Genomic DNA, 27302 nt, shown 5'->3' with positions numbered 1-27302 from the left:
TAGTAATCAAACAATTTATCATACCTTCAACTAACAGCATCACTTTACTGGTGCACCTGTGTCAACACTGCTCAGAATGAGTCAGTCACCCTTGATACAAGTACGAATTACCTTTCACATCTAGTTTGTCAAGAAGGCATAGGTCACATCTGGCAGACTTACTGAGCCACTATTCTAGGAATATGAAACCATTGTTCCATCGACCAAACACCACACTCCCTTTTCTTGCAAAACATTCTGTTTTACCAATAAAGAGCTGTCAACCTGAAGATTTAAAGATATAAGCTTAAAGGGACTATAATTATGTCTCTTGGGCTGACAATATTTCTGCAGTTTACACTTTCATTGTTCCCATATGAGATTGTCATAATTTTTCCCTCTATTTCAGAACTGGCCCAAGTTTACTTTTTCAGCTTGGTCTGGTAAAAAATTTGGGCTTCGTGTAATAAATGGGAATTGCAATGATCAGTATTAGGAACAAGTTCGCTAATATAGGGATTAACATGGGGCAAAAAGTCATGCTGCTTTTTTTTTAAAAAAAGGAGTGGTATAATTAGTTTTCTTGCTAACTGTAAGAATCTTACAAAAGGGGATATATGTTGTTGTCTCTTTTGTGATGCAGGACCAGAATGCTCCAGAAACTTCACATCTATGTCTGGTATGATCAAATCACCTGGATTCCCTGAAAAATATCCCAACAGCCTTGAATGTACTTACATTATCTTTGCACCAAAGATGTCAGAGATTATCCTGGAATTTGAAAGCTTTGAACTGGAACCAGATACAAATCCTCCAGGAGGCGCATTCTGCCGTTATGATCGTTTGGAAGTCTGGGAGGGTTTCCCAGAAGGTAAGACTCCTACCCCCAATAGCTACCATGATGTTACTGATACCATGGTCAGCAAGGGTTGGTTTAATCAGCGTTATAGTTAAAGTTAGGAGATAAAGGAGATATTTTAATATTATCCTTGAAATGTGTCTAGATTTCAAGATATTAGGCTTTATCAGGGACAAAGGAGTCAGGCAGAAATGTATTGAGTTTCCTATGCTGTCCATCAAACGAAATGCAATTCTACTTCTATTTTAATGTCGTTAAACTGACATTCAGCACCCTATGCTGAATATGGTTATGATGAAGATTATAAGAATTTTCACAAAATAATGGTAAAAAAGATACAAGGTTAATTCAATTATATATTATAGACTGGTACAGAATTTGATCCTGCTAACATTGAGTTCTGCTGTAACAGTAATCTTACATCAAATTCTTGCTGATGTGGGCTAAAGAGATAAATTTTACATGTTGTTAGCAGTAATGGAGAGATGATATATGGTGTTATTCTGCTGCTGTTGGTTAAGTTTAGACTACTGTGAAGTGTTCTATAGGGAGTTAGTTTTACTCTCAGAAATTGATGTTGTTGCAAATTATGGCAGATATTACAGTATTTTGAAGCAATCATGTTAGCTGCCAATTGGCTGATGAGTCAAGATCAGGGTTTTGTTTTCGGCATAAAAGGACCCTAGGAATTTGGGACAGGTCTTTGCAGGCCCAGTCCATCCCTGAAACTGATGGGGAGATTTTTCTCCATGTGCCAAAAACCATCTAATGCCAAAAACCATCTAGTGGGTGTGGTCGGTCGTGTATCCCTGAACTTTTTGAAGTAGTCTTTTCTGAAGCTTGTGAGGCATTTAATACTAAATATTTTAAATTTCTTTTGTATTTCTTGTATGAAGCCTGGATGAATGGCTTTAGTTTCTGTTTTTACCTATTCCTCCCTCCTGTTTTGTTGTGTATGATTTTCATATTATTTCTATTTTAGCTGTTATATTTGTAAGCTGTTTAGAGATGTTTTTATATAGAAGGCAGTATAAAATATAGGCAATAATATTATATACAATTATTATAATCATCCATAATGTAACAGTTAGCTCAAAAAAAATGTAAAGGATCCCCTCGCACATATGTGCTAGTTGTTCCCGACTCTAGGGGATGGTGCTCATCTCCATTTCAAAGCCAAAGAACCAGTGCTGTCCGAAGTCGTCTCCATGGTATTGTGACTGGCATGACTAAATGCTAATGTCGCACGGAATGCTGTTACCTTCCCACGAAAGGTGGTCCCTATTTTTCTACTTGCACTTTTTACATGCTTTCAAACTGCTAGGTTGGCAGAAGCTGGGACAAATAACGGGAGCTCATCCTGTTATGCAGACTAGGGATTCGAACTGCTGAACTGCCAACCTTCCGATTGATGAGCTCAGCATCTTAGCCTCTGAGCTATGACGTCCCTTCTAGATAGCTCAAGGACACTGCATAAATCCATGCAGGGGAACTCTATACACTCTTGGGCATTCAAGTATACACATACACATACACATACACATACACATACACATACACATACACACACACATAATGAAAAATCTATTCCTCCTCTGTCCCTGGCATGGGTTTCCAGAATATTCTGTATGATTCCAGGCACTATGTTTTCACTTTCCCTGTTCCCCCTCATCCTTGCCACATCACAAACTATTAATTGCAAGTTGTTGCCAACATATTGTTCCCACAACCCATTGTTCTTTCTCTTTTTCCTTACCACTGTGGATTGGGATTATTTTTAGGAGGCTGTTACAACTAGCTGAATGAGTGTGAAACATGATTTAGAATGTAAGAGGTATGGATCCACTTTCCATCCAATGAGGCAAAAGAGGGGAAAATTTGGTCCTTGGCTAAAATAAAAACCAAGTGAGGGAAGAATACAACTAAAATCCATGAAACATTATTAAATTGAATAATTCATTGTGAATTAGTCATTTTCTCATAGTTCTCTTAGAGGACTTTAAGAGAACTGGAGAAATTCATAGCTGATCAGTGGATATTAGCATTGATGGCTACAATATGTGATTATCTTAGTGGTGAAATTCAATTTTTTTTACTATTGGTTCTGTGGGCGTGGCTTGGTGGGCTTAGTGGACATAGCAGGGGAAGGATACTGCAAAATCCCCATTCCCTCCCCACTCCTGGGGCCAGCCAGAGATGATATTTGCCGGTTCTCCGAACTACTCAAAATTTCCATTACCAGTTCTCCAGAACTTGTTAGAACCTGCTGGATTTCACCCCTGGATTATCTCCTGAATCATAGTCAACAACGTAGTCTAAGCAGCAGTTCCAGGGAAATAAGTCAAAAAGAGATAACTTCTGATCAATGTTTCTGAGGAAACTAAATATATCGGACTGACAACTGTCTGGTCAGCTGAAAGATGGATTAGATGGGTTTTTAGCCTGCTCTGGCAGGACTCTTTATGTTCCTATACACACAGCCAACATTTTAATAAGAAAATGCTTACCCAGAATTTAGTTTGCTCAAAGTCTCATTGAGATAAAGAATTTGTTTGCACACATACTAAGCGGATTAAGAGCAATAACCCTTCTAAATATTCTTCATAAGATTTCTAGAATAATTAATGCCTTAGGATTTCTTCCAAAGATCAAAACTATTCATTTCCCATCCCAAATTTAATTCAGATTAAGAGGCTAGTCTTCTCCTATTTCTCCTGAGTGGAAAAACAAGTGGATAATTTCCACCTATCACAAGCTACCCCATTTCTGTTTTGGGACTATTGAAAGACAATCTCAGTTATTAACTGGCATTCTTCAGGACACCAACTCTGACAACAGAATACAGAATCAAAACTGTAGATCAAGATTTTCAGAAAAAAGACAGCCCTGTAATATTATTGTCCCCAAAACTCCTGATTTCATAATGGTATGCAAACTTCATTGCTAGCTATCTTGGTGGTATCATTTCAATTTGTAGAGTCACCTTTTTGAATTTTCTCTCCGTATAATAACTTGTATGTATCATACACAGGTAGTCCTCTTTTAGCAACTTCAATCAGGTCCAACAATTCAGTCATTAAGTGAAGTGGTCACTAATTGCAACTGTGCTTACAGTTTTATACAGGACAATATATATTAATTGATGGTTACAAGGTATGAAAAGTCGTAAATATGTACCAGTTGCAAAGTTACTTTTTCGTCACTGTCATAATTGCAAATGTTATTGTCTGAGGCAGTCAATAAGCAATGATTATCTTGGGAATAGTTTTATATCTGTAAGAGACCTATATAAATAATTTAAATAGGATCTACTTATCTATCTATTTAAATAGGAACTATTTTATCTACTTCCAGGTTAAATTAATGTGCAGCTAATCCTTGATTATTCATTTAAAAGCCAATCAAATGTTAACAGGGTTGGAAGGGACCTTGTAGGTCTTCTAGTCCAGGAATCTCCAACCTTGGCAACTTTAAGCCTGGCGGACTTCAACTCCCAGAATTTCCCAGCCAGCTTTGCTGGCTAGGGAATTCTGGGAGTTGAAGTCCGCCAGGCTTAAAGTTGCCAAGGTTGGAGACCCCTGTTCTAGTCCAACCACCCCACCAAAGTTATAACCAAAGTTATAATGGCACTGCAAATCCTCACACTTTTAAATAATCATCACAGCATTCCCCACTGTCACATTGCCCATATTTGGACACTTAGCAACCGATATGTATTTACAATGATTGCAGTGTCCTGGGATCACATGATTGCAATCTAATTAGTTTCCAACAAGGAATGTCAAGGGGGAAGCCAGATTGACTTAATGATAAGATTATTCACTTAACAACTGGGTGATTCACATCATGATCATAGCAAAATAGGTCATAAAATCAAGCATTGCACATTTAATAATGCCTTGCTTAACAACTGAAGTTTCAGTCCGAATTGTGGTCTTAAGTTGAGGACTAGCTCTATCAAAAGTCCCTATTAGTAAGTAACAATGCAGCTGGAAAAACAATAACTAATTAATTATGGTCAGTATGGACAGCATGGTAAAACAAAGCTAAAATGAATGTAGATTTTCCAAATCATTATGTTAGACATGCCGTTCTGAGAATATGGAATAAATTCAAATCTAGATTGAACCGGAAAAACCTTTGTGACTCTCATTACAAGAAGCATTTTATAAATGATAGAAATGATAAGTAAGCATAAAGGGTTAGTATTGTGATAAGCTAAAAAATTTTCATGGGGGGTATAAAATCAAACCAAATTAAGATCTGATAAAAGAATATATTTGTCAATGATTTGCTTATACACAATTATCAGAAAGATTTAAAGTAGATAAAATACTTTAAAGTTTCGAACAATCTAACACTGAATTTGAAACAAAACTATGTACAAATAATGAATATATATTGCTAAAATGAAATTTGAGACAAAAAAACTAAATAAAATTATAAAATGGGCTAAAATTGATTACAGTAAACAAATTGAATAATGGGAAAATATATGATTGAAAGGGTTAAAATTTATATTAAGCTCTAAATTTAAATAGAATTTTAATTATTTTTTATATCTGATATAGAATAGAATAGAATAGAATAGAATAGAATTTTATTGGCCAAGTGTGATTGGACACACAAGGAATTTGTCTTGGTGCATATGCTCTCAGTGTACATAAAAGAAAAGATACGTTCATCAAGGTACAACATTTACAACACAATTGATGATCAATATATCAATATAAATCATAAGGATTGCCAGCAACAAGTTATAGTCATACAGTCATAAGTGGAAAGAGATTGGTGATGGGAACTATGAAACGATTAATAGTAGTGCAGATTCAGTAAATAGTCTGACAGTGTTGAGGGAATTATTTGTTTAGCAGAGTGATGGCCTTCGGGAAAAAACTGTTCTTGTGTCTAGTTGTTCTGGTGTGCAGTGCTCTATAGCGTCGTTTTGAGGGTAGGAGTTGAAACAGTTTATGTCCAGGATGCGAGGGATCTGCAAATATTTTCACGGCTCTCTTCTTGATTCGTGCAGTATACAGGTCCTCAATGGAAGGCAAGTTGGTAGCAATTATTTTTTCTGCAGTTCTAATTATCCTCTGAAGTCTGTGTTTTTCTTGTTGGGTTGCAGAACCGAACCAGACAGTTATAGAGGTGCAAATGACAGACTCAATAATTCCTCTGTAGAACTGGATCAGCAGCTCCTTGAGCAGTTTGAGCTTACTGAGTTGGCGCAGAAAGAACATTCTTTGTTGTCCTTTTTTAATGATGTTTTTGATGTTAGCTGTCCATTTGAGATCTTGCGATATGATAGAACCCAGAAATTTGAAGGTTTCTACTGTTGATACTGTGTTGTCAAGTATTGTGAGAGGTGGAAGTATGGAAGGGTTGTTTTTTTTTATAATGTTTTTATAATGTTGATATTTGGTGCCAGAGAAATTGTCTAGAATGTATGAAGGTACTTCAAATTTATGTGGAATGTGAATAATAGGAAGAGACATTTTATAATATTTGATGAACATATAATAAAGCCAAACATTTTGGTTAGAAATACACTCACTAATTCAAAACATTTTAAAGTGAAACAAAAGGCTTTTCTTTTGGAAATAACAAACAAAATAACAGACAGAACAAAAAAATCATGGAACTTTGTTTTTATTCTATGACAACTGCAACAACATTATTATATGCTCAAAAGTGGAAAGATTTACCATTATCCACAATGCAGGAATAGTAGGTAAGGATGACCCCACCTGCAGACATGGCTAACCTTCACTGATTAGTGAAAAGACATCTATATTTATTGCTAACAGAAAAACCTATACTTTTTTCGTGAATTAGAAAAAAATTGAACTGATAAGTTCTGATTTTTATGATTAAGAAAAAAAATTAGATAATAGAAATAAGAAATTTTTTTTGTAAATATAGAGTAAGATAATTTTATAACCATGCTTGTATTTGCTGATAAGAAAATCAGAAGTTACATTTTTATATTTATTTTCATATTTTGTTGCATCTTTTTCTTTTTGTCATTTTCTTTTTCTTTCTTCTTTTCCTTTGTTAGCTTTTTGTTAATTGTTATCTGCTTTTTCAAATTTTTAATAAAACATTTATGTAGTGTTTAGCTTGTCCGTTGTTACAGCTTTATAACATAATGCAACTATGCCTTAAATATAATAATTAGCTTCTCTCTTTTGAAGAAAGGTTTATGGTGTGAATACCTGCAATAATCTTTACTGCAATTGATGTGTGGGGAAAAGACTAGTTAGAAAACTTATTTGAAATATTTCTAAGTGATTAGTGTCAAGGCAATTTCCCCTAAGGTAGCAATTTTCTGGTTCAAGAGAATGATGGAACTGAAACTATTATGCTCAAGTATTATAGTTTTTCTAATATAGCTTCGAATTTTAAAAAATGTCCCTTATTTAAGCTGTAAACATTTTAAAAATGTATTTCTGTAACTACTTATCCATTATATCTTTTCTAGGATGATAATAGTTTTGAACTGTGTTTTGAATTATTTAGCATGTGTAAGCATATAAATGTCATCTTTTTATATAAACCATTATTTAATATTCCATATTAACTTTTTCCATTAACTGATGACAATAAATCTACTGGGCATAAGTAGTATATTAACAACTAGACTGTGCCTAGTTCAGAAATAATTTGAAGGAAGTGCTTCAGACCTTTCACAAGCTTGAGTACAATACCAGTTTGGCTATTCATTAAATCAGGCTATTACTTTTCAGCTGTCCATATGACGAGTAAAATTACACTGCTGCTTTAAGAATTACCTTAACTTTAATTAGCTGTATTTTTTTTAGATAGAGCCAGTTTAATGATTAATAGAGAGGACTCTGCTCAAGCAATTCTTTTGAATTCTTTTTGTAGCATTCACAGCCCTATTAACAATAAATATAACATTGGACAATATTTTGCTATCATAGATTTTGGTCTCTTTGCCAAAGTATGTTATCAAAGAGACTATATTCTCTTTTATGGCTTTAGAAGATTAACGTTGAATTTCAGAATGTTCAAAGAAAAGCTCAGGAGAAGCTCATCCTGGAAAAATCGAACATTTATATGTTTTTTTCTGGTTTTTGTGGTGTGAGTCTTTGTAAGATAGGCTTCCATCTGTCAAGGATAGGCTTTGCTATTTTATAACAGATTCCCTTGATTTCATAACTGAACAGCATGCCTAAATCAATTCATTAAGAACATTTCTTGCAAGTAGCTCAAGTCAATGCCACAAAGTGATATGTAACCTCGAAAATGACATTTTTGAGGTCAACATCAATCTATATCTTCTTTGTTAGTGTATAATCTGCTTGTAACATACCATTGCCAATAAATTCATTTTATAAAACATTTTCTGGATATTGGCCATCCTACTATTAAATCAGAAATCATAAGAGATACAAGTTCTACAGGTGAAAGGAAAGAAGGATAGTACTCCATGAAAGTGATTTGGTTTTGTTTTGTTCTGTTTTGTTTTTTATTTCAGAGAAGAAAGTAGCATAATGGATGAGGAAGAGATGCTTTGAACAACCTACGTCTATTAGATTTGTCACATTTCCATTTATTTTAATAGGAAACATAACAGTGGCTTCATCCTATTCTAGCAATTGGATTATGCCTGTATGAAATCTCCAAAGTGTCATTCAATTGCTTAGCTTTTAGAACACCAGACATGTGATTTGTAGGTTTGTGCAATATTTTGGAATCTGTCTCCAAAAAATACTTTGGATCTCACAGGTGTTAAGATATATAGGTACTCCTTGATTTACCACTGGTCACTTAGAGACCACTTGAAGTTACGACCAACCCACCCAACAGGGACTTACAACCCAGATTCAAAGTTCTAATGCTCAGGCCACCTCTGCAGATCACACTTCGACAACATGCTCACATTTACTGCCATTTGCAGCATGTCACAGTCATGTGATCATGTTTTACAATGGTTTTACCATCATACTTCTTGTTTTTGGCAAAACCCTGCCTATAACAAACCATTAGTCAGCATAACAACCATGGCATTTGCTTAATGACTGCTACAACATAGGTTGAAAAATCAAGTCCGTCATGTGAATGACCAGTTTTACGATTGTTATGATATACAAGCACAATGAGCAAACTCCGTGTCTTGTATTATTTCTTATTCCTTCATGGCAGACACCTGGTATTTAAAGCTGACTATTTTCCTGCAGTGAAATTCATTTTTCCTATGGTTTTAATTTCTTATACCAAGAGACAAAGTAATGCAGAAAAGGTATTTTTCACTTTCCTACTCCCTAAAGTAAGATTTTGTATTTCCCAATTACACAACTCCAGCTTTAGAATTGATGCTTTAAAAATGAGACCGAGTACTGTGTCTTAAAATGTAGTACTTTTTAGAAGTAACTTAAATGGGTCCAAACTAATCTATAATTTCAGTTTAAACAGTTAAGAGTAAATGTGCTCTGCTGAAATCTATTTGACCTTTAGCTCACAAATTACAAGGCAAAGAAGGATTAATAGCAGCTTTCAGAAAAGACTGACACATACTAGCTAAGCAAATAGTGATATAATCTCATAAATTATTGGTCAAGACATTTTCCCTGCAGTGAATCATCTGACTATGGTCACTTTTTACACTACATTAAGTAATTTATTGTCATGTGCAAGGGTTTGGGTACCTGAAATTGAAAATAAGGAGAATGTTTCAAGTATGTTCTGTACTTATGTAGGAAGATTTTTTAAAAAAACCTGTTTTCATCCTGCTCAACTCAAATCAATATTGCATTATCTCAGTACAATAGTCTTACACGTTGCATCATAAAATCTCTTACCTCTTAATATGATATTCTACAAGGTTTTCATCTGCTGAATGTACATAGTTATATAGGAGACAAACTGAACTGTGAAAACTGACAAACATATTCAAATGAATTAAAATTCAATTTTATAAAGGCATGATTTACATGGAACTTTGAATTGGCTTCAAATAAGTTTGGTTTTATTACTTAGAGACAACTTTTTTGCATGGAATATCAGATCTATAGCCTAGAAACTATAAAAGAAGGCAGTGGCAAATCACTCATACTGGCAGTAAAACATGTGCCCATCAAGTAATCAGAATAAGTACTGCAGTACAATTTAATGGGACTCCTTTTTTCCCCCTAATTAAACTCGGTGGCTACAGCGATCAAAAGATTTAGTGAAAAAGAGCTAAACACAGATGTTTGTTCATTGAACAGAAGGCAGAAATACAATGAGAGGAGAAGGCTGGATACTGACTAGTCCCATGTAAGTTAAAGCACAAAAATTCCTATATATTGTTTGTATGCACATACTGTAGATGCATATGACTGACTCACACATAGAAGAGAAAAATAAGCCACAAATGGGAGGAAAATTATTCTGTAAAAACTTTGCCAATTTCTGAAGTCCAGGTTAGCAAGTCATTCAGAGTTGTGGTGATGAAGTGGTTAGAATGCAGTATTGCAGGCTAACTCAACTCACTGCCAGGAGTTCGATTCTGATAGACTCAAGGTTAACAGCCTTACATCCTTCTGAGATTGATAAAATGAGGACTCAGATTTGTGGGGGAGATAATATGCTGACTCTATAAATCACTTAGAGAGGCTGTAAAGCACTATGAAACAGTATGTAAGCAGGGGTGAAATGCTCCCGGTTCGGACCAGATTGCACAATCCGGTAGCGATGGGGGCAGGTAATTCGGAGAACCGGTAGCAAAAATCCCTGCCTCCCCCAACTGCCCATGCCTCGCTGTTCCTCTTCTCTGTCCCTGAAGTGTTCGGTGGTGATATAGCTGCAAACGGCCTTAAATGACTGCCGCGGCATTTCAAAGGGCTGCACTACAGCTGATCAGCGCTGTAGGCAGCTAGTAGACCGGTGCCTCTATTTTTAAAGAAGGTATACCTGTGCCTGCCAAAAAAAGGCACTTGGTAAACTGGTGCCTCTCAGTAAAAGGCAATTGGTAGACTGGGGCCTATATTTTTAAAGAAGGTAGACCAGTGCCTCCCAAGTTTTGTATACTTTATTATTTTTATTATTTATTATTATTGATCATGCCCATTCAGTCACCTGACCACCAAGCCACACCCACCAATTAAGCCACACCCACAGAACCAGTAGGAAAATATTTTAGATTTCACCCCTGTATGTAAGTCTAAGTGCTATTCAGCTGGCAAAAATAAAACAAGTGCCACATATTGACCAAAATTTCTTTCTCTTTGACGAAATTTCTTTTTCTGATTTCTCTTCAGATTGTATAATATGTTGCCTTTTTTGCCAATTTTTTTATTCATAGCTTTCACACAGAAAGCCCGTTTTGTGTAGTGATTAAAGGCTCCAACTTTGTTGAGTGCTGGTTCTTCCTTACACACAAAGCCAGCTGGTTTACTTTGAGCCAGTCATTCCCACTCTGCCCTAGGAAAAAGACAATGGTAAATCATTTCCAAAACTTTTATCAAGAAAATTGCAGAGATTTGCCCATGTTGTCTTCAGGAATCAAAGGTTCCCGGTTCCCCATTAAATAATAAATGGTCAGTATTGCATTCACTCATTGCAAGTAGCATGTTGACTATGATTTGCAACTGCCATTTTGAATTGAAAAAAAATTATATATATATATATGTGTGTGTGTGTGTGTGTATATACATACATACATACATACATACATACATACATACATACATACATACATACTTGTTTTCTAAGGTTTTCACGGGTGTTTGTATGTAGGTCTTTGGTTGTTCAGGTTTTCTCCCATGTAAAATTGGAAGTGTCTTGGCGATGTTTCGACGAAGTCTCATTCGTCATCTTCAGGCTTCAGCTTCGTGCTCACACATTGCTCCCAGGAGTACAAAGCTGAAGCCTGAAGATGACGAATGAGATTTCGTCGAAACGTCGCCAAGACACTTCCAGTTTTACACGGGAGAAAACCCGAACAACCAAAGACCTACATATATATATACATACATATACAGTATTTGAAAACAGGGGGGAAAGGGTACTGGACTGTTTGTTCAAATTTATTGCAACTTCACTAACTATAAAATGTTAAAAATTCACTAATTAGTATTGGAGTAGAAAATCAACCCAGACATTTTTCATATTGAAAAGGCTTTTTAACATAATCATTCATGGTAGGTGAATTGTTACAAATAAAACAATGTTGTATAGAAATAGGAACAGGACCTGGACTTCTTAATAGAGGCATGTTTTGTTTTTGCTAATTTACTTACTATACAGAGAACAAACTCTTTGTACTTTCCTAAATCATGGCCAGAAGAACATTGCCATTAGAATAGAAAGTACCTGTGTTTAACTCATAGAATCATCTATTGCAATGTCCTTCCTGTAGAAGACTACTTCAGCTTCAATCACAACAATACAAGAGCAAACAATAGATTTAAGCTTAATGTTAACCGCTTCAATCTTGATTGCAGAAAATATGACTTCTGTAACAGAGTTATTAATACTTGGAACACACTACCTGACTCTGTGGTCTCTTCTCAAAATCCCCAAAGCTTTAATCAAAAACTGTCTACTATTGACCTCACCCCATTCCTAAGAGGTCTGTAAGGGGCGTGCAAGCGTGCCTCTGTTCCTGTCCTATTGTTTCCTTTCATTATATCCAATTAATAGACTTATTACATACTTATGCTCATATATATATGCTTATATATTATATAGTTATTTTCATGCTTATGCTTATATATACTGTTGTGACAAAGATAGATAGATAGATAGATAGATAGATAGATAGATAGATAGATAGATAGATAGATAGATAGATAGATAGATAGATAGATAGATAGATAGATAGTAGAAGGTTGCATTTGGTAAAATTTGTTCAACAAAGGTTCCACAAGGAACAAAGTGAAGGAGACCTGAGGAGAGAGAAAAATGAAAGCACGTAGTGGATCGCAAGAAGGAAACATAAAGGGTTATTTTGGAAAGGTTACTGCAGAGTTTGAAGAGAAGTTGTGAAGGGAAATAAGGCTTTATGGGTAAAGCTGTTGAGAGAGAAGGAAGGGACAAGTATATTGATTTAATTCTTGAGAGTGGAGAAATGATGATGGGGAAGGAACAGAATCTGTGTAGTGTTTGGCTCCCAGCCATATGGAAATTGTGGTAAGAGGCTCTTAGGCTTAGAAGCTTTAGCCAATCCTGTTATAGGTTTTAACTAGCAAAAGATTTGTTGTTCTTAGCTTCCAGAGGCTAGTTCACTAGCATATATCTTCAGTGAATACCTCTAAGACTATTATCGTAATGGAAAGGAAATATTTCATACTGAATGTGAATTATTTCTTTGGTGGCACATAATATGAGCAAAGGAGGAAAGCTTGAAGCTACAAAGCATGGATAGGAATAGAACAGTGTTTTTCAACTTGACAAGTTTAATATGTGTGGATTTCAACTCCTAGAATTCTAGGGAATATTAATTCAGAATAGAATATATATATATAATGTAATTAAACCATATTTTCAGGGCTTTGTGCTTGTGCGAGCAAAGCGTGGTCAGAGCTGCCGTCTCTCTATAAATACTGGCGGGGAGGTGGCGAGTGTTTCTGTGAGCGGGTTGGTTTGCTGAGTGGTTGCATCTTGATTGGTAGATGGAGTAGGTGTTTGCAGATTGGTCAGCTGTTTTGTAGCATTCTGTGTGGATGTGGTCCTAGTCTTTTGTGTTGTAACGACCTGGTTAATGGGCTGTGTGGAAACATCCTGAGTTCTGGGAATGTGACCTCCTGTAGTGGTAATGAGCTTCCTGGAAATGTCCTCATCAAAACGTGGCCAAGATACTCTCAACCTTACACAGGAAAAGACCCGAAGAGATAGATAGATAGATAGATAGATAGATAGATAGATAGATAGATAGATAGATAGATAGATAGATAGATAGATAGATAGATAGATATTTGTTTGTTTTCGTAGGTTTTCACGGGTATAGGTATGTTGGTCTTGGTGTATTTGGGTCTTTTCCCATGTAAGGTTGAGAATATCTTGGCCACGTTTCAACGAGGTCTCAGTCGTCATCTTCAGGCTGGTGCTTTCAGCTTCGTGCTTATGCAAATGCCGTTCTGCGCATGCGCAAATCACTTTTGATGATGTTCGTGCCAGTGGGTGGAGCCTTCTGCCAGTTTTACTACCGGTTCTATAGAACCGGTCCAAACCAGGGACAACCCACCACATACATACGTGTGTGTGTGTGTGTGTGTGTGTGTGTGTGTGTGTGTGTGTGTGTGTGTCTTGGCGAATTCGGGTCTTTTCCTGTGTAAGATTGAGATTATAACATAACATAACATAACATAACATAACATCAGAGTTGGAAGGGACCTTGGAGGCCTTCTAGTCCAACCCCCTGCCCAGGCAGGAAACCCTACACCATCTCAGTCAGATGGTTATCCAACATTTTCTTAAAAATTTCCAGTGTTGGAGCATTCACAACTTCTGAAGGCAAGTCGTTTCACTTATTAATTGTTCTGACTGTCAGGAAATTTCTCCTTAGTTCTAAGTTGCTTCTTTCTTTGACCAGTTTCCACCCATTGCTTCTTGTTCTACCCTCAGGTGCTTTGGTGAACAGCCTGACTCCCTCTTCTTTGTGGCAGCCCCTAAGATATTGGAACACAGCTATCATGTCTCCCCTAGTCCTTCTTTTTGTTAAACTAGACATACCCAGTTCCTGCAACCGTTCTTCATATGTTTTATCCTCCAGTCCCCTAATCATCTTTGTTGCTCTTCTCTGCACTCTTTCTAGAGTCTCAACATCTTTTTTACATCGTGGCGACCAACACTGGATGCAATATTCCAAGTGTGGCCTTACCAAGGGATTATAAAGTGGCACTAACACTTCACGTGATCTTGATTCTATCCCTCTGTTTATGCAGCCCAGAACTGTGTTGGCTTTTTAACAGCTGCTGCACTGCTGGCTCATATCTAAATGGTTATCCACTAGGACTCCAAGATCCCTCTCACAGGTACTACTATTGAGCAAGGTACCACATATACGGTACTGGTGCATTTTGTTTTTGGCCTAAATGTAGAACCTTACTTTTTCACTGTTGAATTGCATTTTGTTAGATAGCGCCCAATGTTCAAGTCTGGCAAGATCTTTCTGTAACTTGAGCCTATCTTCTGGAGTGTTGGCTATTCCTGCCAGCTTGGTGTCATCTGCAAATTTGATGAGTTCCCCATCTATCCCTCGTCCAAGTCATTGATGAAGATGTTGAAGAGTACTGGGCCTAAAACAGAGCCTTGGGGTACTCACTGCATACTTCCTCCATGTGGATGTAGTTCCGTTGAGGACTACACATTGAGTGCGGTTGGTCAGCCAGTTACGAATCCATCTGGTGGTGGTGCTGTCTAACCCACATTTTCTACTTTATCTAGTAGTAGGTTATGGTCTACTTTATCAAATGCTTTACTGAAGTCCAAGTAATTTATATCGACAGCATTCCTCTGGTCTACTAATTTTGTCATTTTGTCAAAGAATGCGATAAGATTAGTCTGGCATGATCTGTTTTGACAAACCCATGTTGGCTTTTGGTTATTACTTTGTTTGCTTCTAGGTGTTCGTGATTCGTTGCTTGATTATCTTTTCCAGAATCTTCCCGGTATTGAGGTCAGACTGATAGGTCTGTAGTTTCCTGGATCTGTTTTTCCTTTTTGAAGATGGGAACTACATCAGCTCTTTTCCAGTCCTCTGGCAGCTCCCTGTGCTCCAGGATCTTTGAAAGATATAGTTCAATGGTTCTGAGATCACGTCTGCCAGTTCCTTCAGAACCTTGGGGTGTAATCCATCCGGTCCTGGTGATTTGAACTCGTCTAGGGTAGACAGGTGTTCACTTACCATTTTCTTCCCTATTTTAACTTGTGTTTCTAATCTGTTTTTTGTAGTGCTGTTTTTGATAGGTTGGATTGTTTTTTCCTTTTGTGTAAAGACAGATGCAAAATATGAGTTAAGTAGATCTGCTTTCTCCCTGTTGCTTGTCATCTTCTTGCCACTTTCTCCCAGCAATGGGCCAATTGTTTCCTTGACTTTTTTCTTGTTTTTAACATGTTGGAAGAAGCTTTTTTTGTTATTTTTTACTTTTGTCGCTAGCCTTTGTTCATTGTGAGCCTTAGCTTTCCTCACTTCATCTTTACAGGCTCGGGCTATTATCTTGGCAAGATAATCAGATAATCTCAACCTTACACAGGAAAAGACCCAAGACCTACATACCTATACCCGTGAAAACCTACGAAAACATTATATATATATATATGTATCTATGTATGTATGTATGTATATATATATATATATGTATGTATGTATAACTTTGATTATTTGGGTTTTCTCCCGCGTAAAATTGGAAGTGTCTTAGAGATCTTTCGATGAAATCCATTTCGTCATCTTCAGACTAGGTGTTTACAGCTTTGTGCTTCTAGGAGAAAGACACTTCCAATTTTACGCGGGAGAAAACCTGAATAACCAAAGACCTACACATGCGCGCACACACACACACACATATATATGTTTTCTGAGGTTTTCACGGGTGTTTGTATGTAGGTCTTTGGTTCTTCGGGTTTTCTCCCGTGTAAAATTGGAAGTGTCTTGGCGACGTTTCGACGAAGTCTCATTCGTCATCTTCAGGCTTCAGCTTCGTGCTTCTGGGAGCAATGTGTGATCGCAGCTGTTTCTTCCTTTTAACTGCTAGTGGGGGTTTGAACTGATTGGGTGGGAGTTTGGCTGTGCTCTGATTGGATGGGGGTTTTTTTGTGCTCTGATTGGCTGGGGGTGTGTCCTGTTTGGGTGGGGGCTTGGTTGTGCTCAGTTTAGTCTGTGTTACAGAGGGATTTGAGCTGGTGAGCTGCATAGCTGTTGTTTGGTGTTGTGGTCGTGCTACATCTTCATAGTGGGTGTCAGTCTGCTGCATGTATGGATTGGAGGGGTTTGAAATGGCTAATGTTGCAGCTGCGGTCTGGCTTCTGGTCCTTGGTCGTGCTTCATGATCAGTGTGGGTTTGGGTCTGCTTTCTGGATGGATGTGCGGTGGTGACATTTATTTATTTATTTATTTATTATTTAAATTTGTATACCGCCCTTCTCCCGAAGGACTCAGGGCGGTTCACAGCCAAGTAAAAAATACACAATACACTATAAATATTAAAATACAGTTAAAAAACTTATTAAATTGGCCATAATTAAAATTTAAAAATAAAAAAACCATTAAAAACCCATAAGCTTAAAAAACTAACCCAGTCCACCGCAGATGAATGTGAGTTTTAAGCTCGCAGCGAAAGGTCCGGAGGTCCGGAAGTTGACGAAGTCCTGGGGGGAGTTCGTTCCAGAGGGCGGGAGCCCCCACAGAGAAGGCCCTTCCCATGGGTGTCGCCAGACGACACTGTCGCGCTGACGGCACCCTGAGGAGTCCCTCTCTGTGAGAGCGCACGGGTCGGTGAGAGGCATTCGGTAGCAGCAGGCGGTCCCGTAGATAACCCGGCCCTATGCCATGGAGCGCTTTAAAGACGTTCACCAACACCTTGAAGCGCACCCGGAAGGCCACAGGTAGCCAGTGCAGCCTGCGCAGGATAGGTGTCACTCGGGAGCCACGAGGGGCTCCCTCTATCACCCGCGCAGCCGCATTCTGGACTAACTGTAGCCTCCGGATGCCCCTCAAGGGGAGCCCCATGTAGAGAGCATTGCAGTAGTCCAGACGAGACGTCACAAGGGCGTGAGTGACTGTGCACAAGGCATCCCGGTCTAGAAAGGGGCGCAACTGGCGCACCAGGCGAACCTGGTGGAAAGCTCTCCTGGAGACGGCCGTCAAGTGGTCTTCAAAAGACAGCCGTTCATCCAGGAGAACGCCCAAATTGCGCACCCTCTCCATCGGGGCCAATGACTCGCTCCCGACAGTCAGCCGTGGACTCAGCTGACTGTACCGGGATGCCGGCATCCACAGCCACTCCGTCTTGGAGGGATTGAGCTTGAGCCTGTTTCTCCCCATCCAGACCCGTACGGCTTCCAAACACCGGGACAGCACTTCGATAGCTTCATTGGGGTGGCCCGGTGTGGAAAAGTACAGCTGGGTGTCATCAGCGTACAGCTGGTACCTCACACCGAAGCCACTGATGATCTCACCCAGCGGCTTCATATAGATGTTGAACAGAAGGGGCGAGAGAATCAACCCCTGCGGCACCCCACAAGTGAGGCGCCGCGGGGTCGACCTCTGCCCCCCCGTCAACACCGTCTGCGGCCGGTCGGAGAGATAGGAGGAGAACCACCGATAAACGGTGCCTCCCACTCCCAATCCCTCCAACCGGCGCAGCAGGATACCATGGTTGATGGTATCGAAAGCCGCTGAGAGGTCTAATAGGACCAGGGCAGAGGAACAACCCCTATCCCTGGCCCTCCAGAGATCATCCACCAACGCGACCAAAGCCGTCTCAGTGCTGTAACCGGGCCGGAAGCCGGACTGGAACGGGTCCAGATAGACAGTTTCCTCCAGGTGCAGGGGAAACTGATATGCCACCATACTCTCTACAACCTTCGCCGCAAAGCGAAGGTTGGAGACCGGACGATAATTACCTAAAACATCCTGTGTGGACCTCGTGAGTGTGGGTCTGGTGTCATTCCTCGTGTTAGGGACTCATTTGTCAATAAGGGTAGGTCTCCAAATGGCTGGTAGGCGGGAGGTATCATCTCGTTTGTTCATGCTGTGTGGGCGTTTTTCTATCTCAATGGCTTCTCTGATTATTCTGTTGTTAAAGTATTGTTAAAGTGTTTGAACTGATTGGGTGGGAGTTTGGCTGTGCTCTGATTGGATGGGGTTTTTTGTGTGCTCTGATTTTGTGCATTGAAGAACACAAGAACTCAGTCAAAAAAGAGGAACCAACTTCTTCCCTGGTCCAACACTTTAAAGTCACAGGACATGATATTGACTTTAAAAAGACCAGAACTATCGCCAAAACTGAACACTTTAACAACAGAATAATCAGAGAAGCCATTGAGATAGAAAAACGCCCACACAGCATGAACAAACGAGATGATACCTCCCGCCTACCAGCCATTTGGAAACCCGCCCTTATTGACAAACGAGTCCCACACCGATGATGAAGCATGACCAAGGACCAGAAGCCAGACTGCAGCTGCAACATTAGCCATTTCAAACCCCTCCAATCCATACATGCAGCAGACTGACACCCACTATGAAAATGTAGCACGACCACGAAGCCAGACAACAGGAATGCAGCTCATGTATATATATATATATATGTATATATGGATATGGATATGGATATGGATATATGTATGTATGTATGTATATATGTATTTGTTTTCTGAGGTTTTCACGGTGTTTGTATGTAGGCCTTTGGTTATTCGGGTTTTCTCCCGCGTAAAATTGGAAGTGTCTTGGCGACATTTCATCATTTTCAGCCTACTGTTTACAGCTTCGTGCTTCTAGTAACAATGTGTGATCCAGCTGTTTCTTTCTTTTAACTGCTAGTGGGATTGGTTGGGAGCTTGGCTGTGTTCTGACTGGGTGGAGGTGTGTTCTGGTTGGTTGGGGGTTTGGCTCTGCTCTGATTGGAGGTGGGGTTGGCTTTGTTCTGATTGGATGGGGGGGTGTTCTGTTTGGGTGGGGGGGCTTGGTTGTACTCAGGTTAGTCTGAGTTGCAGGGGGATTAGAGTTGGTGAGCTGCATTGCTGTTGTTTGGCTTCACGTTCGTAGTCGTGCTACATCTTCATGGTGGGTGTCAGTCTGCTGCATGTATGGATTAGAGGGGTTTGAAATGGCTAATGATGCAGCTGCAGTCTGGCTTCTGGTCCAAGGTCGTGCTTCATTATTGGTGTGGGTTTGAGTCTGCTTTCCGCGTGGATATGTGGTGGTTACATGCTGTGTGGCACTCGTGAGTGTGGGTCTTGCATCATTCTTCATGTTAGGGACTCATTTGTCGATAAGGGCGGGTTCCCAAATGGCTGGTAGGCAGGAGGTATCTCATTTATTCATACTGTGTGGGCATTTTTCTATCTCGATGGCTTCTCTGATTATTCTGTTGTTAAAGTGTTCAGTTTTGGCGATAGTTCTGGTATTTTTAAAGTCAATTTTATGTCCTGTGGCTTTAAGGTGTTGGACCAGATAGCGGTTTGTGTGTTTTCTTCTGGTAGATGGTGTGTCCTAGGGAGCCATTGGATTTCTAGAAGACTAGAACTATCGCCAAAACTGAACACTTTAACAACAGAATAATCAGAGAAGCCATCGAAATAGAAAAACGCCCACACAGCATGAATAAACGAGATGATACCTCCCGCCTACCAGCCATTTGGAAACCCGCCCTTATTGACAAACGAGTCCCTAACACGAGGAAAGACACCAGACCCACACTCACGAGGTCCACACAGGATGTCAACACCACACATCTACCCAGACAGCAGAATCAAACCCACACCGATGGTGAAGCATGACCAAGGACCAGAAGCCAGACCGCAGCTGCAACATTAGTCATTTCAAACCCCTCCAATCCATACATACAGCAAACTGACATCCACCATGAAGATGTAGTACGACCACGACCACGAAGCCAAACAACAGCAATGCAGCTCACCAACTCTAATCCCCCTGCAACTCAGACTAACCTGAGCACAACCAAGCTCCCCCCCACCCAAACAGAACACACCCCCATCCAATCAGAACACAGCCAATCCCACCATCCAATCAGAGCAGAGCCAAACCCCCAACCAATCGAACACACCTCCACCCAATCAGAGCACAGCCAAGCTCCCAACCAATCAGTTCAAACCCTCACTAGCAGTTAAAAGGAAGAAACAGCTGCGATCACACATTGCTCCTAGAAGCACGAAGCTGTAAGCACCAGCCTAAAGATGACGAATGAGACTTCGTCGAAACGTCGCCAAGACACTTCCAATTTTATGCGGGAGAAAACCCAGATAACCAAAGACCTAGATATAGATATAGATATAGATATAGATATAGATATAGATATAGATATAGATATAGATATAGATATAGATATAGATATAGATATAGATATAGATATAGATATATCAGGGTTTTTTTCTGAAAGGCAGAGAAGTTTGGATACAAATAAATGTTAGAACAGGATACAAAAGGGCCATCATTGGAAAATGGCACTTCTAGACTTCGGCTTTCTTTACCTTCCCAAAATGGGAACAACGAATCTTTCCCCAGTAAGGATGGTGTAGTAAAGATGGCTATACAGCAGGTAACCAGATGACAAACCATAAAGTATTTGATAAGTTAATAGTAGTAGTTAAATTACACTTGGAAGCTAGTAAGAAGCCAATGCAAAATCCACAGAAGTGATATAAAAACAGGCAGACATCACCATTTCCATTATCTTTCTTTTTCTATTTTTAACCACAATTTATAGACATCTGTGAGCATTATAAACTGGTTTCAGAATGTCGCATAGGTGCACAAATCTATGGATAAGTAGATTGAAAACAATAAAAGTTACCAATTTTATTTAATGTTGCGGTCACTAAGCTACCAACATAGCTAAGCAAATGTGGTGGTCAATGGGCACTTTTTGCTAAAAGCCGGACAGTGGCATTAAATGACGGAAATTGGGTTCACATGACGATGGGACGAATGTCCATAAATTTGAACCAGTTGGGTTGGTTGGGTTTCCAGATAAAATCACTATGAAAAAGAAATGATGAATACTGTACTATAATCCCATTGAACGAAGTCAACAAAGACCTGATCTAACTGTGTATGTTTGATATCACCTAAATACAACACTTTTAATATATACATTGTGATTTTTAAGGAGGGCCTATTCTGGAGCAGGATTTGAGTTGTTACACTCTATGTATTTCTACTATTTGGCATATCATGGAAAGGATATGCATATGTGATACTGCTTATATAAGCAAAATATTGTTTATATTTTGTTCAACTTTCAATTACATGTCCCCTTAGTAAGGCATAGATACCTATCATCCTTAATGGAAAAAACAGCCAATTGGAATTTCAATCACAGATTTTCTTATTTCCTTCTGAACTCTAATATATCTATTGTAAGCAGAACTGCTAAGTTTATAATTAAAGCAATTAAGCAAAAAATCCAATACATCAATACATACATACAAGAGAGATGCATTTGCTTGACTATGTATATTACCAGATATGTATTTTATCACTGTATTTCCTTTTATCTGTTTTATTATGGAATCATATTGTGTACTTTACATTCTTTTTTTTATAGATGAGATAGTAAGAATAATCAAATAAAAAATTATTCTAATCTACACAGTGAAAATTCTCTTTAAAAAATTCTTGTGCTATGTATTTCTATTTTTTCTGTATTGTTTGGTTTAATTCAGTGGTGGGATTCAGCCAGTTCGCACCACTTCGGGAGAACCGGTTATTAACTTTCTGAACAGTTTGGTGAACTGGTTGTTGGAAGAAATCATTAGGGCAGAGAATCAGTTGTTAAATTATTTGAATCCCACCACTGGTTTAATTCTAAAAGATAAGACACTGTTTGTTTTATTTCAATTTAACTTTCCTTCTTGTCAGCTTTTCATTTAGAGTGTTTTATCTCCTAGACCTGCTTGTGAAAGCAAAATCATTTGTTTGTTCTTATGTTTGTCCTGAAAAATGTTCCTTCATATTTATAATCATCTGTCTTACTACTTATGACATCATACTAAAATACATTATCTGGAAATATATGTTGTTTATTCCTATATCTTGCATTATTAATTGAATTATAGTTAGATGGATTAGTCTAATTTGTTTGTAATGTCTTTTACCCCGTGTTCAATCATAATTCCATTTTATCATATTTGTCATAAATGTATAATTTTTAATTTAAAAACTTAAGAAAATAATATTCATGTACTTCCATAATTATACTTTTTGTATTTTATTTCAAAATGTCACTTTAATGTATGTCTTCTTAGTTCTCTAAGAATAGATCACAAAATTCAAAAAAGTACCCTGCTTCCCAGAAAATAAGACATCCCCTGATAATAAGCCCAGTTGGGCTTTTGAGCACATGCGCTAAAATAAGCCTCCCCCTGAAAATAAGCCCTCCCCAAAAATATTTAAACGCAGAGCTGGAAATCAGGTAAGATGGCAAGAGGAGCCCCATCTTCCTCCATACGTCCCAAAATAATAAGACCTCCCCGAAAATAAGGCCAAATGCTTATTTCAGGATTCAAAAAAATCTAAGACAGGGTCTTAATTTCGGGGAAACATGGTATGTAGTCCAGAGTGCAAAAAATTTATTTTATTAAAGATATCTAAACATATTTTTCAAGTATCTGTAATTGGAATATTGTGAGAGCAATATTTCTGTTGCAGAGCTGAACAATAGATTGTGTCCTGATTAATAAGATACAATCACTGGAGGATACTTTGTACTTCCTGTCTTATAAGTCTCTTTTCCTATAATCTCTTGAGGAACTTCTACTGATGCACACTTGTATTGTTAGAAAGATTTAACCATTTGTAGTTGGAAAGATTCATTCAACCTTTTTCTTCTTCTTATATATATATTACTATCTTCCTTTCAGTTGGTCCTCACATTGGGCGATACTGTGGACAAAACACACCTGGTCGTGTCCTCTCATCAACTGGCATTCTTTCCATGGTTTTCTATACCGACAGTGCAATAGCAAAAGAAGGTTTCTCTGCAAACTACACTGTGGTCCACAACAATGTTCCAGAAGGTCAGCGTTTTAGTCATCCTTCAGAGTGCTGCATAAAATATTCTCTGTATCTTCTCTCCTGCTGAGTGCTGCATGAAACATATGGAAACCATGGATAAATAAGACCTGTGTCCTTTGCATGCACATGTTTTTAAAACAACTCCTCTCATTTTCAGTGTCAAGAGACATGTCCTATTAGTTCCTGTAAAAAGTCATTAAGTTATAGAATTCCCCTACCCTTGTTGAAACTGAGAACATTAAATTTAAACAATGAAATCCAATCTATATATAAATTGCCCAAGACTTCATAAATTATAATTATTTATGTATATGGTCTATTCTTCAAGTACACTGCAACCTATATTTGGCATCTCATTGCTGCAAAACACTGAGGAGGAATATCAGTGAGATTGGCTTGCAAAATCAGCTCATTTATTTTTTTCATTTATAGAGTATGAATATAGGAGTATGAGGATATATTAGGCATTAAGTTGGAGGCTTGAGCATTCTTATACAAGTAATGTGTTCCACCGCTTAACTAATTTTTAACCATTAGCTAAACCTAGACTGCTCATAACACATTGGGTCATCGCTTCAGAGATATTTCCTACCTAAACAGAAAATGACCATGAATGGGAGAAAAAAAAAATGGGAGTGGGAGAAACTTCCAATTTCCTGCTAGCTTTCCTTGACTTTCCTTGTAGAAAGCTTGCAAGGAGTTTCAGAAGTGTCAATCACATGACTCCAGATAATCGTGACAGCGCTGCAGCTCTGAAGAGTCACAACTTTGCTAAATTTGAATTCTAGGGGAATCATAGGTCCCATATTTTGTACACATTCTGTACAGAATACCTCTTCTGTACTGTTCTGTAAAGAGGTATGTCGAATCAAAAACTGTTGCACTATGATGCACAATTTCATCCAGTGAAGGTTACAAACAATCAACAGACACAAGTGTTTTTCTAATATATAGATTTCTCACAAACCTGTTTTTAATTTTTCATGACTAAAAATAAGAACATGTATTATTTATGCAAACACAGAACACTTTTCACCTTAAATCTAATTACTCAAACAAATATGGCCATTTAAAGACTTTGTTAAATGTGGATATAGAAGGTAGGTAGGTGTACAGAAGGTAGCTAGAACTGATATATAGATTCTACTCTCTTATTAACAATTAAAATTAAATATCTTCAGAAAAGATATGAACTATTAAAATATCATTCCATATTTAGCCCATCTGAAGACAATGCAACTAAAAAACATGAAGCCATGAATAATATTACAATAACAACAATTCAATTCAACAAAGATTCATAGGGAAACAACATTTCTGACACTTTTCATTCTGCATATAAAAATTACTTAGCTATAAGTAATTTCAAGATAGAACTAAAGATCAGAATCAGAAAAAAAGGGAGGAAGGATCAGGAAAAAAGAGGAGGGGGGAGCTAAATTTAGAAATAATGTCCAGGAAAAAACAGCATAACCAGGAATCCCTCTATAGCGAGATTAGAAATTACCACTCTAATAAAGGAGAATATTTGTAGGTCAGGGTTGAAATAAGGGGTCCTTGATTGTTTTCTTGCAGACATTTCATTACCCAAACTAGTTACATCATGAAATGTCTCCAAAAAAACAACTAAGTTCAGAGAGCACCAAGGACTAATTACCACTCTGAACAGAAAGTTATTCTACTTCAAAATTTGGGAATCTCAAAAAGTGGTCTGTTGTCTTTCAAGAATTATGAATCCCATCTATTGCCAAGTTATCTGCACCTCGCCTGGTATCTTTCGCTTGATTTGTTTTTTTAAGCAAAATAATATTTAAAAAACAAAAGAATGCTTATTCTCTTTTTTTATGGAGATAATTCTTCAGTTAATAAGCTTGAGGGCTCTTGATATGAAGCAGCTTTATAGGAGATTCTACTTTAAGTTTCAGGAGCTCTTAATTGCATAATACAATTTCAGCAGACAATATCTAAAACACACTTTCCATTTTCAAAGTAGCAACCCTTATCTATATAAAATCCTGATACAACCACTTATAATTTTTTTCTTTGGCTTTATAAAAATATAAGCATGGGGAAACATGCTGACCAACTAGATCCAATTTGATCTTTTCTAATAAAATTTTACACACAATTTAAACTGCAGTGAAGATTAATTCTATTCATCACTTTGTTTGTGCTTTCTTATGTTATTATACCATTTATTGCTACACAAATGTTTTCTTTGTATGAATTTAACACTTGTTATAAGGACTAGACTGAGGTGAAGTAAAGTGTGTATGAAGAGCAGATAGAAAGGTTGCAAAGCAAAAAACTCTAATCAAAACAAATACACCAAATACAGAAAATTATTCAAGGTGAATTGGTATACCTTAAATAGGCTAACTTACCTAATGCATCCAAACTCCAGACCCCTTGCTCCTGTGGGATTGAAACTTGGCAAAATTGTGGTTTCTTCAGCATGGTCACATGGCTGTACTACCACCACAATCAGCCATGGTCATATGATTGTCATTGCCAGTGACAATCTGCCAGCTTCCCACAAAGAAAGTCAATGGGGAAGCCAGCAGGAAGTTGAAAGTGCTCCTATTTCCATTTTTCGTTGTCCTCATATAGTCATTCTGTTTCTCCGTTTAAGTAAGGTAATGTCTCTGAAATGATCACACAACAGGTCATGGATTGTCTAGCATAATCCTAAAAACTGAAATCAGAGCTATCTTTATATTGCAGCAGTTGCTTATTTATAAAGCAACATAATAATTCCTGCCTAAAAGGGATGCAATAAGAATATCAATGCTTAATTTTTTTGTTCAGACTTCCAGTGCATGGAACCACTTGGAATGGAATCTGGTGAAATTCATTCTGACCAGATTACTGCCTCTTCCCAATATAACCCCCAGTGGTCATCTGAAAGGTCCCGTTTAAATTATCCTGAAAATGGATGGACGCCTGAAATTGATTCTACTAGAGAATGGATACAGGTAAGAAAAAAATCAAAGTGTGTTTATAAAAGGCATACAAATTTGTTTTGCAGATTTTCAAGGATAGCAAACAGACTAATTAAAATGGTAAAGAAATTTTCCAGGAGGTTTTTTTTTTCTTTTTACTTTTTAAAAGCAGGGGGGGGTCTATAGAAAATATAGATTCTATGTCTGAATGTCTTCACTCTTTACATCCTCTATTAGGTTTAGATCACAAATAAAACTAATTCTCAAAGGTATAAAGGGAAAATATAGAAAAGGTCAAGAAGACCCATTCTTTTCCTTCCTGATTTTTTTTTCAGTCTTCTAGGCACAAATATCAGATTTTGTTTTAATGGGAAAAGTCAATATTAGTTTAACAGGCACTTAAAGTGAAATGCTCTGATGAAACAGGCTTGGTGATGAATGATACTCAAGAGTTGCTTAGTACATGGATACACAACTGAACATTTTACTCGTGACCTATACTTTTCACAAAATTAGACCAAAGTTGAAATTGTATATGCTTTTTTTGTATACTAGAATATTAGACTTGTGTCCATGAATCAGAAGTGGAGCCAAAGAGCAGCTTCTTTTGTAAATTTAAAAATGAAGCATGAAATGGAAGACTAGAGCCCTGTTCATCAGAGGTGAAAGAAAAAAAGTCGAGAAGTAGTTAATAAGCTGGTGCAAAGTAACCTACATTCAGTTTGGCAAAAACATTTGCACTCTGAAAGAGATGTGGTTAGCTTTGTCAATGCAAAAAGACAATGCATTTTTTCTTAATGAAACTATGCACTTTGCC

At 37.8% G+C, this 27302-nt stretch overlaps 1 protein-coding gene across 1 annotated transcript in view; it reads left to right on the top strand.

The window, feature by feature from the left end:
- Positions 1 to 27302, top strand: part of NRP1 (neuropilin 1) — a 172506-nt gene that overhangs the window by 73134 nt on the left and 72070 nt on the right. Inside the window, 3 exon segments of the mRNA XM_058181143.1 lie at positions 623 to 850; positions 23390 to 23545; positions 26352 to 26518. Of these exon segments, the coding sequence (XP_058037126.1) occupies positions 623 to 850; positions 23390 to 23545; positions 26352 to 26518 (551 nt within the window).

This window comes from Ahaetulla prasina, chromosome 4 (assembly GCF_028640845.1).
Source record: "Ahaetulla prasina isolate Xishuangbanna chromosome 4, ASM2864084v1, whole genome shotgun sequence".
NCBI lineage: Eukaryota > Metazoa > Chordata > Lepidosauria > Squamata > Colubridae > Ahaetulla > Ahaetulla prasina.
The sequence above is the reverse complement of the archived record's forward strand: the minus strand, read 5'-3'. Positions and strand labels throughout refer to the sequence as shown.